Source organism: Erpetoichthys calabaricus, chromosome 2, assembly GCF_900747795.2.
Source record: "Erpetoichthys calabaricus chromosome 2, fErpCal1.3, whole genome shotgun sequence".
NCBI classification, from domain to species: domain Eukaryota; kingdom Metazoa; phylum Chordata; class Cladistia; order Polypteriformes; family Polypteridae; genus Erpetoichthys; species Erpetoichthys calabaricus.
Genome location: NC_041395.2, coordinates 108,956,137 through 108,973,784, shown reverse-complemented (window position 1 = coordinate 108,973,784; position 17,648 = coordinate 108,956,137). Strand labels below are relative to the sequence as shown.

The window sequence follows — 17,648 nt, the reverse complement described above, 5'->3', positions numbered from 1 at the left end:
TGCGAGCATCAGGTGGCACACTGCTTAGTACTATTGCCTCACATGTCCAGAGCTCACTTCTTAACCTGGTCATTCATGGCACTCCAGTTTCCTTCTATTCGTAATCCCACATTTTGGAATTCAGAAGGAACAGATGACTGCTGCCATGTGATTGGCTGATTAGGTAGTTGTGTTAACAAGCAGTTGAACAGGTGTACCTAATAAAGTGGCCAGTGAGTGTATATATGTGTGTGTGTGTGCATATTTATATATATATATATATATATATATATATATATATATATATATATATATATATATATATATATACACACACACACACACACACTGTATACAGTGATCCCTCACTATATCGCGCTTCGCGGCTTCACTCTATCGCGGATTTTACATGTAAGCATATTTAAATATATATCGCAGATTTTTTGCTGGTTCGCGGATTTCTGAGGACAATGGGTCTTTTAATTTCTGGTACATGCTTCCTCAGTTGGTTTGCCCAGTTGATTTCATACAAAGGACGCTATTGGCAGGTGGCTGAGAAGCTACCCAACTTACTTTTCTTTCTCTCTCTCTTGCGCTGACTATCTGTGATCCTGACGTAGGGGGTGTGAGCAGGGGGGCTGTTCGCACACCTAGACGATACGGACACTCGTCTAAAAATGCTGAAAGATTATCTTCACGTTGCTACCTTCTGTGTGCAGTTTTTAAGTATGCTGCACGGTGCTTCGCATACTTAAAAGCTCAAAGGGCACGTATTGATTTTTGACTTTGTTTCTCTCTCTCTCTCTCTCTCTCTCTCCCCCTGCTCCTGACGGAGGGGGTGTGAGCTGCCGCCTTCAACAGCTTTGTACCGGTGGTGCTTCGCATGCTTAAAAGCCAAACAGCCCTATTGATTTGTTTGGTTTACTCTCTGTTTCCTTTGAAGAGGAAGATATGTTTGCATTCTTTTAATTGTGAGACTGAACTGTCATCTCTGTCTTGTCATGGAGCACAGTTTAAACTTTTGAAAAAGAGACAAATGTTTGTTTGCAGTGTTTGAATAACATTCCTGTCTCTCTACAACCTTCTGTGTTTCTGCGCAAATCTGTGACCCAAGCATGACAATATAAAAATAACCATATAAACATATGGTTTCTACTTCGCGGATTTTCTTATTTCGCGGGTGGCTCTGGAACGCAACCCCCACGATGGAGGAGGGATTACTGTATATAAAGTATATATACACACACGCAGACTTTTTTTTTTTTTAAAGGAACAAAATGTTTACTTAAAGGCAGCATTAATGGTAAAGCACTAATATCTCACAGCCATTTCAGCCTGGGCTTGAAATCAAATCTTGTGTTAACAGTCTATGGGAGTCAGCATATTCTCCTTGTGTCCATGTAGGTTATTTCAAGGTATTCCTTTATAACACGTGGAATTTTGTTTCACCCCAGTTACAGCATTTCCTGCACACTTAGTAAATTGTGTTTATAGGGAAATTTATAGATGTTGACTTCTACTGTAGTCTGTTTGCCTTTCAAGGACTTCTCTCGTGACTTCCACTGAAAACTCCTAGACCGATCTTCATGATTATACAGACTGTTGACTGTGCCATGATTCAAACCAATCAACTGGAGCTCTGAGGCAGTAGTCCTAACTACTCTGCCATTCTTCTTATCCATTTTCTTTCATATGAATTCAACGTGAACACCTTTTCAGCATTTTTCTCTTTATATAATACTAGCCATCCCCCATGGCTCCACCCGTGTAGTAGTGAAACAGGACAGTGAGGAGGGCCCTGCCCAGCTCCCCACTCCTGACGTCACATTTCCCCTCTACTCGGCCCGCAGCCTCTGTCTCGGATTAGCGCAAATACATCGCTCCTGCAAGCGAACTGTGATTCTTAACACGATGAGAGAAGCCGCAAAATCAACCAGAATGTTCAAGCAAATTATAGAAAAAAAACCCAATCTATATCCGTTAAGTAGTTCTCTCGTTCGCTAGCTAAACGGAGGTAAGGAACACCCCAAGGCCCCGTCCACCCTTGATCCCCCCACCCCCCCCCCCCCGGCCCGCTTCGTGCATCTCGGATTCACATAAATAAAATCGGAACCACAAGCAAACTATGATGCATAGCGCAGTGACAGAAGGCACAAAAATCAACCGAAATGTTCAACCAAATTATAGAGAAAAAAAACAACCATCTAAATCTGTTAAGTAGTTCTCTTGTGAAAAGTGGACAGACAGACAGATGTTGGGTTTTTTATATATACAGTATATGACAGAGAGATGTTGCCACATCAGTTACATAACTGTGTGTGTAAGAACCAAATCATTTTAAAGGAAAATGTATCTTAATTTTTGTTTAGTTTGAACTTGAATATAACGTAGCTTTATCAGAGATAATCCAATACTCCCCAGTTGTACCTCCTCTAAGCTAAAGATAATGGAATGTTCTTCAAGTTAGCTTTGTGTAACAGCAGAGTAGCCCATAGATGACGTTTGACTGCTAGAGAGCAACATAACCTGGTGTCAGACAGGCATTAAGGGCATAAAGTTTTCTGACTGTATGTACTGTACATATACACAGTGAATGGGATAACATAGAAACAATAAGAAATTTAACCCAGATACTTGAGTCTCAATCAGAATATCATAAACAAGACGTTTTCCCTTTTCTTGCTTGTATTGTCAACTTTTGTCCTTATTTTGTATGAACAGTTTGCTTTAGATTTCACTAAAATAGTTGAAACAAAGACACTTAGACAGTGGAGTTTTGTTCTTGCACAAGTTGTACTGTTGCTGGAATGCCTTTCTGGTAACTGTACTTGAATCATTTTCAACTATTGGGAAATCCTCAACATGCATATTTACAGTGTGTGTGAGCCAACTAATGAATACTGCATTGCAAATGTCTGATCATGTAAGATACAGTACGGACAGACAGATAGACACACTGCCGTAGAGAAGGATCTGCTCTTGGCAAACAGACATTCACAAGTATTAAGTATAAATAAGTACTTCACGGGGATTGATATCTAAAGAGCACAGTGGAAATTTTAATACCAGTTAGTTTTATTAAATGAAACTTAAGACAAACATTGAAAAAGGGTTGAATTCCCCAAGTGCTGTGAGGAGGTGCCATAGGTAAACAGTGCAGACTTGAAACACAAGAACTTAAAAAAACATTTCATCCTGACTGCCTCAGAACCTTTTTAATATTTACACCAATGTATTAAAATAACCCCAGTGAATCGAAAATGACCTGAAGCCTCAGCTGCTTAGTAAAAATGACACACCCCAGGCCCGGCAAGGTTAGAGTCTGAGAGGCTGTACAAGTCTCCTAGAAGGCACCATGCTTCTCTGTCCCTGTTGCCTTCATTAACAAGGGATGGCCTCTGCAACAACTTTTCAAGCACTGTGTGGTCACGATACTATGACCTCTACATAATTAGCGGGATAAAGTCCAACTTGTCCACTCATGAGACGACCTTTGCACCAGCCCTGTTCATCTTCCTCTCCAATCTTCATTAACTCTTCTCCTTTAACATAAGAAGTAGTATTGTTACAAAGTGGAATAATTGCTCAAACATCTTCTCACAAGGACAGTTTTAATTTTGCAACACTGGATATCTCACCTGCCTAAACTCCACCCTCCTGTGAGGCTATAAAAATGCATAGTTATTATACACATACTTTTTACTTTCAAGTGTTAAGATAAAGCGATTTTTATCCTGTATTAGGATTTGCAACACAGAAACATCAAAAAAATGGGAAAAAAAAAATTAGCTAAAAATTCTGAAATTATTAAATGGCTCGGGTAAACATGCACCATTAATATGAACTGTAATTTAAGTCTGCAGTGGGCTGGCGCCCTGCCCTGGGTTAGTTTCCTGCCTTGTGCCCTGTGTTGGCTGGGATTGGCTCCAGCAGAACCCCGTGACCCTGTAGTTAGGATATAGCAGGTTGGATAATGGATGGATGGATGTAATTTAAGTGCATTTCTTATCACACAGTAGGCAAACTGGCCTCCACCTGCTTAGGTAGTTGAATATTTTCAGAATTAGCTAGAAAACTGATATCTAGTTTTGTGTTGGGGTCTCTCTTACGCTTGCTGCTGCTGCTACTAGAACAGGCTTTGGCCCGCCAATACCTTAAACTAGATAATAATTATCAGGCTTAAATAAAATCAGCAGTTGTAGTAGGGCTGCTGTGTAGTTCCTGTCAAAGCAGATTTCCAAACAAGGCTTTTAAAAGGCTTTCTTGATGAATTTGTGGAGAGAGAAAGATTTGATGAAGAGAAAAGACTGTAACGGTTTCACATATCCTTTATCTAAGAACCGTAAGGCGTATGGAAATGCAGAGACCTTGTGTAGATCTAGTCAGTCATCTGAAGCAGACGACTAAGCAAAGAAGCCACAAGAATATCAAAGGCAATTTTACTTGGAAGACTAGTCAATGGACGCCACTCAACCTTTAAAAGTCATCACTCAAAAAGGCCCACATTTGATTATGCATAACAAAAGTCAGAGATTTCTGAAGACACTTGGAGGAGAAGTGGGATAATTAATTGAAAAAAATCATGGCACGCCGATCAAGGAGCACCATACACTCTGTAAAGCAAGGTGGAGGCAGAATTCTGCTTTGGTGTTTCTCTTCAGTGGCACTCTCCTTTCTGGTCAAGACAGAACAGAACCACCATATGGAGCCCTGCATCATAAGCTCATGTGATTTAAAATTTTTATTACCCTTTTATTTTTGGAACTGCATCACTCCAAGGTGTATGCCTTTTCATTTTTTTTTTTTCCTATCTCATGCAAACTGTGAAGGATACTTTCCTTTTACTCACACTTGTGCTCTTTGTTTTTCCTTATTTATGTTGTATACCTAAATTAAATTTTTTTTATTGCCTTTTATTCTTTATTGTCTTCATTTCTACTTTGAGCATTATCACTATATATTTATTTCTGTTTAAACATTTACATCTAAGTTTTTTAATATCTATAATTGTTCATTTGTTGTCATTCTTTCAGCCATGTTTATATTTGGTCATTGTCATACTGATATACATCTTACTTGATTTTTGATTATTATTGTATATAAAACATCTTAAGTCTACAATTTTTATTTTTAATACATTTTTTATATTATTTAGTTATCTCAACATGCTTCTCACTTAATTACTACAACGATAGTTTCCTGGATTGCTTGGATTCCTTTGTACTTTACCTTTTGCTCATATTATATACTAATATCACTTAATGCTTCCCACTAAACACTTTCATCCTTTCTGTAGTTTGCACATCTGTAATTTATTGACATATTTCATATACAGTATTACTTTTTTTTTATTATTGCCTCTTTATTGTCTTCATTTCTACTTTCAGCATTATCACTATATATATTTTTTTATATATTTATATATATTATATATATATTTTTTTTTTGTTTAAGCATTTACATCTAAGTTTATTAATATCTATAAATTGTTGTCAGCACAATTATCTTAATAAATATAAGGCCAAACTTAAAGTAGGAATGCTCAGTTCCTTAAATGGCACTGTCAGAACTCTGGACTGAGTGACCTGAAGGGTGCAGTCCTTCTGTGGTCCTCTCACTGCCTGACTAAGCCTAACAGTTATGAGAGGGCAGAATAGGCAAACACTTCCCTATCAGAACAGGCTACAATTCAAACAAAGGTCACTTGCACCATTTACTGATTCATGGATGTCAAATCTATTCATTCATTTTTTTAAATTGATTTTATAACAGTCTGGACACCTTTGCAGTTTCTGTATTACATTCTTTAAATAAAAAGGTTTCAGTCTATAATCTGAAATAAAACATAATCTAAAAGAATGAAGAGACATTAAACAAATTGCCTCCATGACCCAGAAGTATATCCTACAAGGGTTTCAGTGAGATGCATTACCTGCTTTAAAGCTGAGCTCATCTGCTTCCTGCCCTGTGTAATCATATAGTGCTTTCACGCTCTGTCCAACCTCTTCCTTTTCCTCATCTTTTTTATCTTCCTCTCCATGCAAGCCATTTGTGTTGATGTACTTCTTTGGGCTTTCTTCATCAGACCAGTCTGAAGAGTATTCTCTTACACTTCTAGAAACATCAGGAGAGGGGATAATAATAATAAAAAAACTGCATCAAAAATATAAAACAATCATTATGAAGAGAACTGCACCAAGATCCTAAAAAAGGATGCAACTACTGTGACAGTCTAAGGTGTAAAACCCTCAGTGGTGTTGGGGACACATAATAGAAAATAGTGCCAAACAAGCAGTAAGTGTGACATTAGTAACAACACTGGCAGGCACCTTACTGGCGAATATGAACGCATGTGAACCACTTTGCATGCAGGGTCGAGAGACCTACACCCCCATTTCCATGGTGGCAAATAACAGAGATGAGGAATTTACTAACGTGATCTCCTGTGCATCTGTGAAGCTGTTAGATAAGCCAACAGCACAAGCTTGTTGAGTCCTGTTGGTTAAAAGTACATTCAGATGAGAGGCCGAAAGAACTCCAGCGTATAGGACCAATTTTCCCATGTCCCATTTTAAAAATGTAGTACATCTACTCCAAATATTTTGTCAAGTGTTACTGATAGTGTTTTGCATACAGCTGTACACATTTATCAGCTTACTCTTTACAAAAAAAGCATCCCTCTCCTTAAGTTTATGGAAAAAAAACACAATTTGTCTATTCTCCTAATCTTAAAGAGATAGCCACAATAATTGAAATTAGAAGGAATATTTGCAGAATAATATTCATCTCATTTGAAGTCACTACAATGAACTCACCTGTTAAATGTAGGTGGAGTTTCTGCAGCAGACACAATATTGGTCAAGGTTACAACATCCTCAGCCCTGCTGTTCCTCTCCTTCCGGCTGATCATTTGGCTTGCTTCAAGTGACCATTCCTACAAGGAAGACGACCTTTCAAGTACACTTGTAGAGTAGAAATGCACATCGTGCTTTTAAAGGCAACCCTTATTTTATATTACTGTAAGCACAGATTACTTGGATAAATTATGGGTTTATAGGGTTATTACTGCCACGCGTACACGGCGCTGTGAAACACGTTTACACAGGGCAAACATGCCTTTGTTTTTTTTTTTGATCAGGTACATGAGGAAGAAAAGCCTGTACTCAAATATTTCTTGTACTTTGGGAAATGTTTCCTTTAAATGTTCTTATTTACACAATACTTCTGTGCAAAATACGAGGTAACAAGTGCACTGAAGTGCAAGGTCTTGGTGACTGCGTTCAGTGCAACTAGGAAACTTCAATTGGTACCAAACAGGAATTAAGAGGTAGAAAAATTTAAGTTTTTAAAATTATGAAAAGAATTAGCACAATGGAACCTGGCAGCTACTTTAAAATGACTTCAACAAAAACACAGTGATACAGTTTGCAACTTTAAAATAAATTCAGATTGAGCAATAGCAATGGTCCAGTGCGGCATTTTCTCTGGGAATTGATTGTTTTGCCACATAATGTACCAAAGTCACCAAAATGCATGCAAGGCTTTAAAAACATGGATGAGGACTGTAAAAACATAAAAATCAAAACACAAAGTAGCAAGGACATAAAGGCTTAAGGTATGCTAGCACTTTCTACGGTTTCCAAAAATAATAAAAAGCCCAGTTTCTACCAGTTGAGTTTTCAATTATAGGTTAGCGTTTGCAATTCACAGGTTGAAGATTCAAAGATCTGCATATCTGTGGGTTTGTGATCAATAATTAAATCAAAATTCTTTCACAAGTTTTGTAACCTACTGCAGAAAACCGCAGAGGATGCTGTAACAGCACTACTTAAATGGACTGCAAATCGTAGCACCACCAGGCGTACTTGCCGTTGTTGAAGAAAGATGAAGCTCAACTTTTTTCTTTTTGTTTCGCAGCTTCACTGCACAACTGGACTAAAATCACACTCATTTAATTAAAGTTTTCTCTGGATTGAAGTTCTTTTCTGTGCCCATTTCGCTGTGTGATTTCATCTGGGTTAGAAAACGTCTTTGTCTGGGTAGCACTCCCAACTTCTACACATCTTCATTTACATCAGCATCACGGTAGGACAAAACTTAACTTTCAGGAGGCTGTTCACAGAGGATTACTGTACATTTCTCACAACTTTTTGCATCTTATTTAGTGCAATAAACACCGTATAACCATGGGTACAACACTTATTTGTGAATTGATTTATTCAAGCTGGTCCAGCTCCCCTAACCGCCACAAGTTATAACTGTAATTCATTCTTTATTATTCATTATTTAATTGCAGTCCAGTTACATTTGTCCATTATCTCAAGTGGGAAATGCATACTGTTTCAGCCTCCTTTCTTGCTGTTTGGTGCACCTATATCCTTTCTCATCTATTGCTACCATCATATCAAAATTATCCTGGCACTTTTTTCAGTAATGACATACCTTAAGGAACGTCCTCCACTTGTGGCAGTCTGTCATGTTTTTAAGTAGTTATATACCTAACAAGACACACAAGTGCAATTTCTGTCCTCGCTTTTTTCTTTATATAAATCAATTTTATTGTATTCAATATATTGCTACATTGCTACATACTGTATATTGCGACCGTTTTCTCCAGCTAAGATGGACTGTTATATTGATGTGTATTTTTCACTACTATAATTGTCATTGTGATTCCTATATACTCATTAATATATTGCCAGTACTCACACTTTTTATATACCTATATTAATTTTTTTTTTATTATTGCCTCTTTATTGTCTATTTCTCCTTTCAGCATTATCACTATATATATTAAAGTTTATTTATATATTTATTTTTGTTTAAGCATTTCCATCTAAGTTTATTAAATATCTATAAGTGTTGTCATTCTTTGGGCCATGTCTATATCTGGTCATTGTCATACTGATTTACCTTTCACTTGATTTTTGATTATTATTAATTGCATATAAAAAAAAATCTCCAGTCTACAATTTTTATTTTTAATATTTTTTTTTTATACTATTTTGTTTTAACGTTATCTCAACATGCTTCTCACTTAATTACTACAACTGCAGTGTTCTGGATTGCTTGGACTCCGTTGTACTTTACCTTTTGCTCATATTATATATTAATATCTCTTAACGTTTCCCACTAAACACTTTCACCCTTTCTGTAGTTTGTGCATCTGCAATTTATTGACATATTTCCTCGTATCTATTAGTACAGCACCTTCTATCATCCTATTTACTGATTATTTATTTATTTCATATTTTACTGGCAGGTAATTTTTAGAACTTGACAGGCACGGAGTTACACCATTTGAGTTAAACGCACCCCTTCCCAACCCACCCCTCTCAATTCACCTATGCTTGTTACCACCACAGCACATCACTCCATCCTCTGGCGAAAAACAATGGTTTTAATTCAGGTGGCACACTGGGAATCAAGGAAGCCACCAACTTCAGCAGGCCTGGAAACAATGTTAAAATCCCATTTAGAATTCTGCCCCACTCACTGTACCAGACAGCTTATCAGATGGTTTGTCAAGCTGATTTAAAGGCCCAGACCAGTAAGTGTTATGAGCTTCACTGTTAATAAAAAATAACTTTTCAGTAAGTCTTATCACATACATTCCAGTGACAAATATTCTCATTTTTAACACACAAAGATGTATAAACAAGTTTCATCTTATCTAATATTATTAAAGTAACCATTACCTCAAATTGTGGCCAGTTCATATTCATCCCAGGCCCATGGGTGTTCCTCCACCACTTCAGGTCTTCCTGATCACTTGCTGTCAAGATGCTCTGATAAAGATCTCGAAACACGACACGAAAACTAAAAACAACAAAAGTAAAGATGATGTACAATTTGTACAAATGGAGCGCTACACAGTCAGTAATATAAACAGGAAGGAACCACTTTGCATGCCCAACAAGCACACAGCAAAGTGGGAGTAGGTACTGTTCCTATTGGAATAAACAAGTGCCAAGCAGAAGCATTATGGAGAATATACGTAGATAGATGCACTTATGACAAGGACTCCCAGCCCTTTTTGTATTCCTCCCATATGTTGACGACCACATATCACATCACTGCTGAACTAGTATATTTAAAATTCATTTGCAGAAAGATTGAGGCTATTTACTTGTCTTTACTGGAGAGGTCTAGATGGCTGTGGATGTCCAGAAAGACTTCTTTAAAGAACCTCAGTCGACGCTTCTCAGCCTCTTGTGCATTCTCAAAGACCTGCTCCATATCCTCAATGTAACGTGGGTTGTACCTGTTTAATTCGTCAAGGGATTTCACGTAACGCTCCTTATTCTGCAAAATGTATAAGAGGGGATGTATTTCATGCAAGGATAAAACAGAAGAATGCTTCACCAGCAATACAAAATGTTACGCCAAACAAAGTGGCAAACAGAGAACTAGTATTGGTAAAACAAAGGAAATGCACAATAAGGCATTTCATCTGTACTATTAAATGAGAAAGTCTGGTTCAGTATTCACACCAAGAGTAATATCCACTTAAAATCACCTTTTCAGACTCCTCCTTGCACTTCCCAGCTCGATCCTGCAGTTTGCATACTTGCTCCTGGGAAATGGAGGGATCTGACCTAGCATGAGCCTCTCTGGTTGTTGATGAATGCTCTTCTTTACAGGACTGATGATAACTCTTTTTGGACAACTCAACCTACAAGAAAACAATATTACATTACTTGTTTCTTTAAAGGCTATTCACCACTGCCTAAGGAAACACACTAGGATTTATCATACATCTCCTTCCTGAAAACAGCACATTTTTACTGTTTCGCAGACAGGTAAGTGAATAGTTTCCTTAAAAAAAAAATAAAATCAGCAAACAGAAAAAAGAGCTCTGTGAGCCAGCTCTTTAGTGAGACTCAAACAAAATCAAGTGTGATTGGGGTTTTGTTTTCCCCACTAAGTAAAGGGAATTTTAAAACTTTGCAAGTAACATTTCAAAAGGAAACCATCTAGAGTTTGGTTTAGAATTTACATCAAAAGCTGCAACTGGCTGTAATTCTGCATGCCATTTGATACTCGTACTCACTTCTTTTAGCCGTCTGATCCATGGTTTTTGAGCCTTACGAAATCCATCTTCAAATTCCTTTGTCTCTCGGAACCCACCAATGAGCTGCTTATGGTAGGTTTCCTTCTGCCAGTTCCGCACCTTTTCTGCATCCTCCAACAACAGGTGGTTTTTGAGTTCCATATGGATGTCACTCAAATGGTCAGCAGCATTCATGAAGGCATGCCAAGCCTTCTCCAGTGTGCCATACTGTGGTCCTGAGAGAAAGTGGAAGATAATAAAAAAGGCACTGGACTCACTTCTGTTAAACATGACATAAGGCCACAGAGGGGACAACCCCTCTCTGAACATAACCACATAGGTGTATTGCTCACCTTTTCCTATGGCAGTCCGCCATTTATTAGACCATTCACTTAGCTGTTGAGCATACTTCTTTTCAATTCTGGCACGTTCTTGGAAGCAGGCAACCAACTCATTGCACAGCCTGTACCCATCATCTGTTCTTTTCACGGTGCTTTTATAATTCCCTGGCTGAGGAAACAAGGAAAAGAACAAGTTTTACTTATTTTTAAACCTTTGACCAGTGGTGACAGATATTTTGGCATTTGTGAGAATTCTTTCAATCGCTTCGGCATGAAGAAAAATAGTAGTCCAAGCGTCAAAAATAAGGTTGGAACTACTGCAAAGGAATTTGTGTCACTAGCAAACACAAAGCAGGCCTCTATCTATCTATCATCTGTTCCCCCATCTTTATAAACATGTTCTCATTTTAATTGATTTATATTTAATCAGTTGACAAGGTTTTGAGCACACAATAAGATAAATGTCTCTGGCTATGACTGCACTATTAAGACAAGTGTTGTCACGTCCCAGGTCAACTATGCCTGTTATTTTCCTGGAAGTGTTGTGGAATCTGCCTATTTGCTTTTTGTCTCTGCAAACATTTCACTGCAAATGATAGGACTGTGGCCTTTAATCGAATAGGAAAGCAACAAGCATAAAAAAGTCCACAGAACTCACAATGATGAAAACACCAGCAAAGATTAAAAACTCAAGACAAATCTAAATATTTAACTGAAAACTAATGCTACATTTGAAAAAGTCTGGCACTTCTTTCTTCCACACAATAAAGGTGAGGTATATTTGTTTAACCATTTCAAGGAGACACTGGTCACACACAGCTGTCTGTTTACTTACCTCCCAGAAACTTTCATTACTGCCTCTATTCCCAGTTTCCCCGGCTGGTGACATCCCGGGGCCGTCTTTGCAGCACAGAATTGTGACGGCTTCCAGTGAATCTAAGAATAAAATGTGGCGGAGATGACAGACAGAAGGTGAGTACAAAAACATGTGCGAGAAAAACAGAGGAGGGAGGTGGAGCATTCAGTGCCACAATTCAGAATCCCAGAGTTCCCACCCAAATATTTACCTTCCCCTACAGTAAAGTACTAGTGCATTGACCCAGAGCAAACAGAGAGGCAGCCAGCCTTCATTTGTCAACTGATAACAGGGCAGGCTCTCCCTGCTGTAACATTTACTAATGTGCACATTAGGTTTAGGAGACTTTTTCTGTGTTTACTTAGGTTTCATATTTCCTTTTTCTCTTTTACTATACTTTATTTTAATCTTTGCAAAAGTGACATGAAGAGGCTGTAGGGATGAATAAACTTTAATACCTATTTTGAAAGAACCAATGAAGGTGGCGGGGGGGAGCGCTCTCTTCCCACTTAAGCAGATGAGAAAACGCAAAGCAGTACAGAAACACGGATAATATCAAGCAATACAACAGGCAATTCCATGCAGGAAATAACTACCTTTTTTTAAATGTTTAACAAATTACAAAAAAGTACCCGACTTTACAAAAAGGGCTACAAAATGTTTCTAAACAGTGCCTAACTTGACCTTTAGCAACAATGCCGACGCAACCTTAGTGATGGTTCTGTTACAGCAGCAAGCACAAGTGAATTTGCTGTTACAACAAAATTCTGAAGGTTTGACCAAAACATTCAAATTAGTTTGCTAGGCTTGTTATTACTGGTCAGCACTGCTGCTTCTTACACTGAATACTAAAGAAGTCCTCTCCCAGCCAACTTCATCTCTATCAATTGCAAGACAGCTTGTGCCCGAACCTGTATAGCAAGGGTAGAAAAACTAAAGAAATCCAAAAGTCCATATTGACTGCACGGTTTTCATTTTCTAAACAACTTTCAGTTAGTGCCCTGTTCACAGTGCAGAGGATAGTGCTGCTGTTTCACATCTCCAGAGTCCTGGATTTAAATGCTGGACTCGGAGCGGACTGTGTCGAGTTTGTACTTTTTCCACATATTCAGTTTTCCTCCTGCATCCCAATTACATGCATATTAGGTTAAATGATGATGCTAAATTGGCTAGGCCCAAAATGGATAAACATCTGATCCATGGATAAATCCTGCCTTACACACAATGTCGATGGCATGGGCCCCAGCTCCCGGTTTACTCTGAACTGGTAAATTGACGAATGGATAACTTGATGCTTTTGCTACCTCCACAATTAAATGGACTTGACACTGTGAATAGAAAATATTCACTTGTAATGTAGATGGCGGTGCAAGACAATACCCAATCTTTAGGTCTACTCCAAAGTCAGCATCTATAAAAACAGATTTACCCTAAAACATCTTTGGCACTCAACATGTAAAAGGACAGTATGCTCTATTCCTGTCCCTGCATGAAACAGTCCACTTAATATCCACTAACAGGAGGGCTGGCAGGAGGTAGAGGGATAGACAGAGAATTTTCTGCCTAGTATGTTAGTAGTTGTCACATGTGCAGTGAAATTCTTACTTGCATGTTCAACATGTCAGTACTGTACAACAAACACCACGATGGGCAAAAATATAAGAATATAATGAAATAATGCATGTGACAGGTCACGTACAGCCTCCTTATACTCATTGAGTTACTGCCACCTGCACTTAAGGATCCCGAGAGACACATCAGCTGATTATTTCAACCATTTTGTGTATTTTGACCTTTACTAGATTGTTTGTGGTGGTCTGTTTGGTGCTCTTTGCTGTGTAGCAATAGAAAAGTACCCATTTCGTTCAAACTGTAAAAATGTAAATATTAAAAAAATCAATGTGATCACAACAATCAGCAGCACCTCAGATTTTTCTCTCCCTTATGGTCAACAGCTGTCTTGTGTATCTGTGCTTCTTCTGATAGCTGCTTGTAATGAAGGCTAGTGCAAGTGTAACTGAGCGATGAAGCTCCCTCTCATATAAATATCCCAAGTGAAGATGAGGAACAAAGAGGCAGCAGCACAAAGATGACCAGGTCCAAGGATAACTAGAAACTCATTTAAAGGCAGAGAATAATATAAGCAACAGAACTTACCCAAAAGGCCGTAAAAATGGTGTCCACTGGAGTTTAGCTACTGGCCTGCAAAGATATTACCAGTGTCAATGACAGGCACTCCCGTCTAACATCCATAAGCACAACACAAAACCTACATGCATTAATGTACATAAATATAAACAGATCTGTCCTGACCTTCCAGATTTTACAACTCACTGCAAAGCATGCTGGGCAGCCAAGTCCATAGCTGAACCCAGATCACACTGCTCAGTGTGGCATATTGTCCTGCAAAATTCATTCAAATGCATGTCTCCTTTAAAGATTTCCCCGATTTTCAAAGCAAATCTCAATTTCTAGATAAAACCTTATTAACACTTGAACACTCTTACAATGTCAACCTTAACACAAAATATTCAGTGAAGAAGAAAGTGGTGCCATGCCCCTCCAGCCTGGCAAATGCAGACAAACCTTTCATGCCAAGATGTTTTTAATGACACCGTGTCACTTTACCTTCCAGAGCAGACTTCAACAGCGCAGATGAGTTGCAGATCCTCCCTTTCACATCTGCTATTTGCAGATTTTAATGTCTAGCAACAGCAGCCAGAATAACTGTACTTGAAGCAAGGAGTGGACTCACAGGAAATGGCCAGTGCAGCTATCTTAAATTGTATCTTCATTTTGATATAAAAAATGTAGTAATATGATAAGTATGCAGTTATATCAATATTTTGTGGACGTAAAAAAGTTATTTTTTCTTGCCGTTGGTGACTCTTATTTTGATTACTGCTGATAATCTCATCAGCAGCGTTAAGACACAAATCGTTCATACACTACAACTGGTCCAATGGCTAAATTTGTCCAGAGATGTGAAACACCAAAAGTCTACATTATTACAAAACCACCAAACTGGTCCCCCTACATTCAGCTGCCAATCATCACACAACCTTTCTGGTTACCTACAAAACTGTGCAATACTTACCCCAGAGGGCTAGTGCATCACAAAATGACGATATTTGTCCCATTCTGACAAGTACAATACCTGAGATCCCTCTTCCCCACCAAGGCACTATACCCACAAGGCCTAATCTTCTTCCAGTGTCAATGACAGGAACGTTCATTCTTGCATCTTTGGTCATTTTAACGTCAACAATTACACACAAACCATGAGCTTAAATATATGCCAGTGCATTTTAAAGGCATGGTTTTCATTCTTGATCAGCAATCCTTTATTTTCACTGATTCTGACCTGTTTGGACCGGCTGCACCTGGTTTTAGCATACGGTAGAATTGTATTGCACTTCCTTTTCCACCCATCCATTTTCTAAGCCTTTTACCTCTCCTTCCGGCAGCAGCACACGACACCAGTCTATCAGAGGCCATGTTTACACACAATCACTTGAAGTGGGACAATTTAGAGTCATCCAGCTTAACTGCCCTTAAACGTCTCTGCACTTTCCCTCTCCCCCGATTAAGTTCGTCCTGCCCACCCAAGTCAGCTCCAGTTTCTCCAATCACCTTGCTGTATCTGAGGACCTAAAAAATGCCATCAAGGGGAATGTGGGATTCTTTAATAGGTCACAGGCACCTTCACATCCCTCCCTTTCCATCTGAAGCTGCCAAAAAGCACCCCCCCCTGCCCCGCCCCCCTCCCATCATCACCACCACCCAATGTCTCAAAAAGCTCTCTGTTCGTCTGTTGCCACCACATGCAGAGCTCATGAAAGCCTGTGGCGCACGCCACATTCCCAGCGTGGGGATGGCAACAATAGGCTCTTGTTCAACAGCGAGCTTCTTGGCGGCCCAACGACAAGGACATAAGGATCAAGTAAGCAGACGATCCAGAATCTGTATTTGAATAAGAAAGCAGGATACAAGAGACAAGGACAAGGAACAGAGGGCCAACACACCTCCTAACTCTCCGAAAACCCTCCACATATCTCACTACATAGTCAAAGCCCAACTGTGTCTAGCCCATCACCTCTAAAATCACTGTCCAGTTTCTCATACACTTCTTTCAGTGCCACGATGGACAAAATGTGGCTGGCCACACGTAGCCAACCTAAATTACCTTTTGTGACGAATCACTGCAACACTCCTCTCTGCCTTCTTGTGTCCTTCACCAGTGTCCCAATAGTCCAGACTGGTGTACAATGAGCAGATCACCTACTAACTAAACCATTTCTTTGAGGAGCTCTGTAAACAGCCACCTGTCACTTGCCTCCCTCATAAGCACCTCTTGTCCAGTTTCATGTTGGTTGGGGGAGATTCGGCTCCTTCGACATAAGTGAAAGAACCTCTGTTCTAAAAGTACCCCCCGTACCCTTAAAAATTGTGAGATAAAATATTTCCTGACAGACTAATGCTGAAGCCCCCTCGGTTCGTCAGCTCACAGGGACCCCACCCCCGCCATAAAGTTCCTTTAATCCACTTTGGATCTGTGGCTCACGCCTGTTGCGCGTCGCCGTCAAAAAAAGAATAGTCCGCTGCGACGCGCACACAAAAAGGAGCTTGAAATTCGCTCGGCCTCTTCCCTCCTCCACCCTCACCTTGTTGCTCGCTCTCTTCTTTCTTTCTTCTTGTACTCTTGTCTTCGCTCGGAGCAGCCGGAATCTCTGAGGCACCTGCGGAAGCACGTATCCTGCGACTATGACCTCCGGATCCGCTCCTTGCAGTCATCCAATTAGCGAAGTTTAACCGCCGAGACGCTGAGCTCCCTGGAAAGAAAGGGAATGTGAACGCGTCGGCCGGAGGGACTTCTCGGCGAGCTCGGGGGCGCGCTGGTTGAAAGTTGACAGAGGCGCGCCGGGCAGGTACGGGTGCGCGCTGCTGGACTCGGAAGACTCGTATGCTGACTTTAACAGGTTTGGCTATGGGGGAAAGAATGTGTTGTTATTCTTACTTATATATCCTTCTAGACCTTTCGGAGCAAAAACAAGGCGTACAACACACCGACGCTATCGAGGTCTCGATGGAGACGATTTCTAAACGCCCTGTGGTGACGTAACGACATCATCGATCCTATCAGCAAAAAACGGAGCCCGGCCCGGTGTATGTGATGATAAGAAAATTACGCTTACGATAACTTGTAGGCAACGGATGGCTTACCGCTACATTATAATTTTTTAAAGCCGTGTTTCTGCAAGAGTCGCTTTGTTCATTCCTGAAAAATTCTCAGCGGATGTATTGACTATTCAATGAAAATATCCTAAGAAAAGAATTTTGCACAGACAACTGTGTAAGACGAATGCTGCAAACATGTCCCCAACCGATTTTTCATTGAAATGCCACCTTTAATGACAGT

General features: G+C 39.5%; 1 protein-coding gene across 3 annotated transcripts; it reads right to left on the bottom strand.

Annotated features, from left to right (window-relative positions):
- Positions 1 to 3,033: 3,033 nt before the first annotated feature.
- On the bottom strand, positions 3,034 to 17,308 carry pacsin3 (protein kinase C and casein kinase substrate in neurons 3). 3 transcript variants are annotated; one of them, XM_051922712.1, is made up of 11 exons: positions 16,894 to 17,308; positions 14,387 to 14,431; positions 12,209 to 12,309; positions 11,386 to 11,542; positions 11,033 to 11,268; positions 10,499 to 10,654; positions 10,109 to 10,284; positions 9,678 to 9,798; positions 6,795 to 6,913; positions 5,912 to 6,093; positions 3,034 to 3,521 (listed from the first exon to the last, which is right to left on the bottom strand). In XM_051922712.1, exons 3-11 carry the CDS (start codon positions 12,260 to 12,262, stop codon positions 3,406 to 3,408), a joined length of 1,317 nt encoding a protein of 438 aa, XP_051778672.1. In that variant the 5' UTR covers positions 12,263 to 12,309; positions 14,387 to 14,431; positions 16,894 to 17,308; the 3' UTR covers positions 3,034 to 3,405. The 3 variants fall into 3 exon arrangements, with proteins under 3 accessions (XP_051778672.1, XP_051778673.1, XP_028650171.2); XM_051922713.1 differs by lacking the exon at positions 16,894 to 17,308 and adding an exon at positions 16,416 to 16,814; XM_028794338.2 differs by lacking the exons at positions 14,387 to 14,431; positions 16,894 to 17,308 and having other exon boundaries at positions 12,209 to 12,694.
- Between the last annotated feature and the right edge of the window lie 340 nt (positions 17,309 to 17,648).

Excerpts from the sequence above, each read along its gene's own strand:
- pacsin3 (XM_028794338.2), bottom strand. The coding sequence starts at position 12,394 with ATGCTCCACCTCCCTCCTCTGTTTTTCTCGCACATGTTTTTGTACTCA. Across the intron at positions 10,285-10,498 it reads GCAAGGAGGAGTCTGAAAAG|AATAAGGAGCGTTACGTGAA; the intron begins GTGATTTTAAGT and ends TACATTTTGCAG. Across the intron at positions 3,522-5,911 it reads TGAGCTCAGCTTTAAAGCAG|GAGAAGAGTTAATGAAGATT; the intron begins GTAATGCATCTC and ends CTTATGTTAAAG.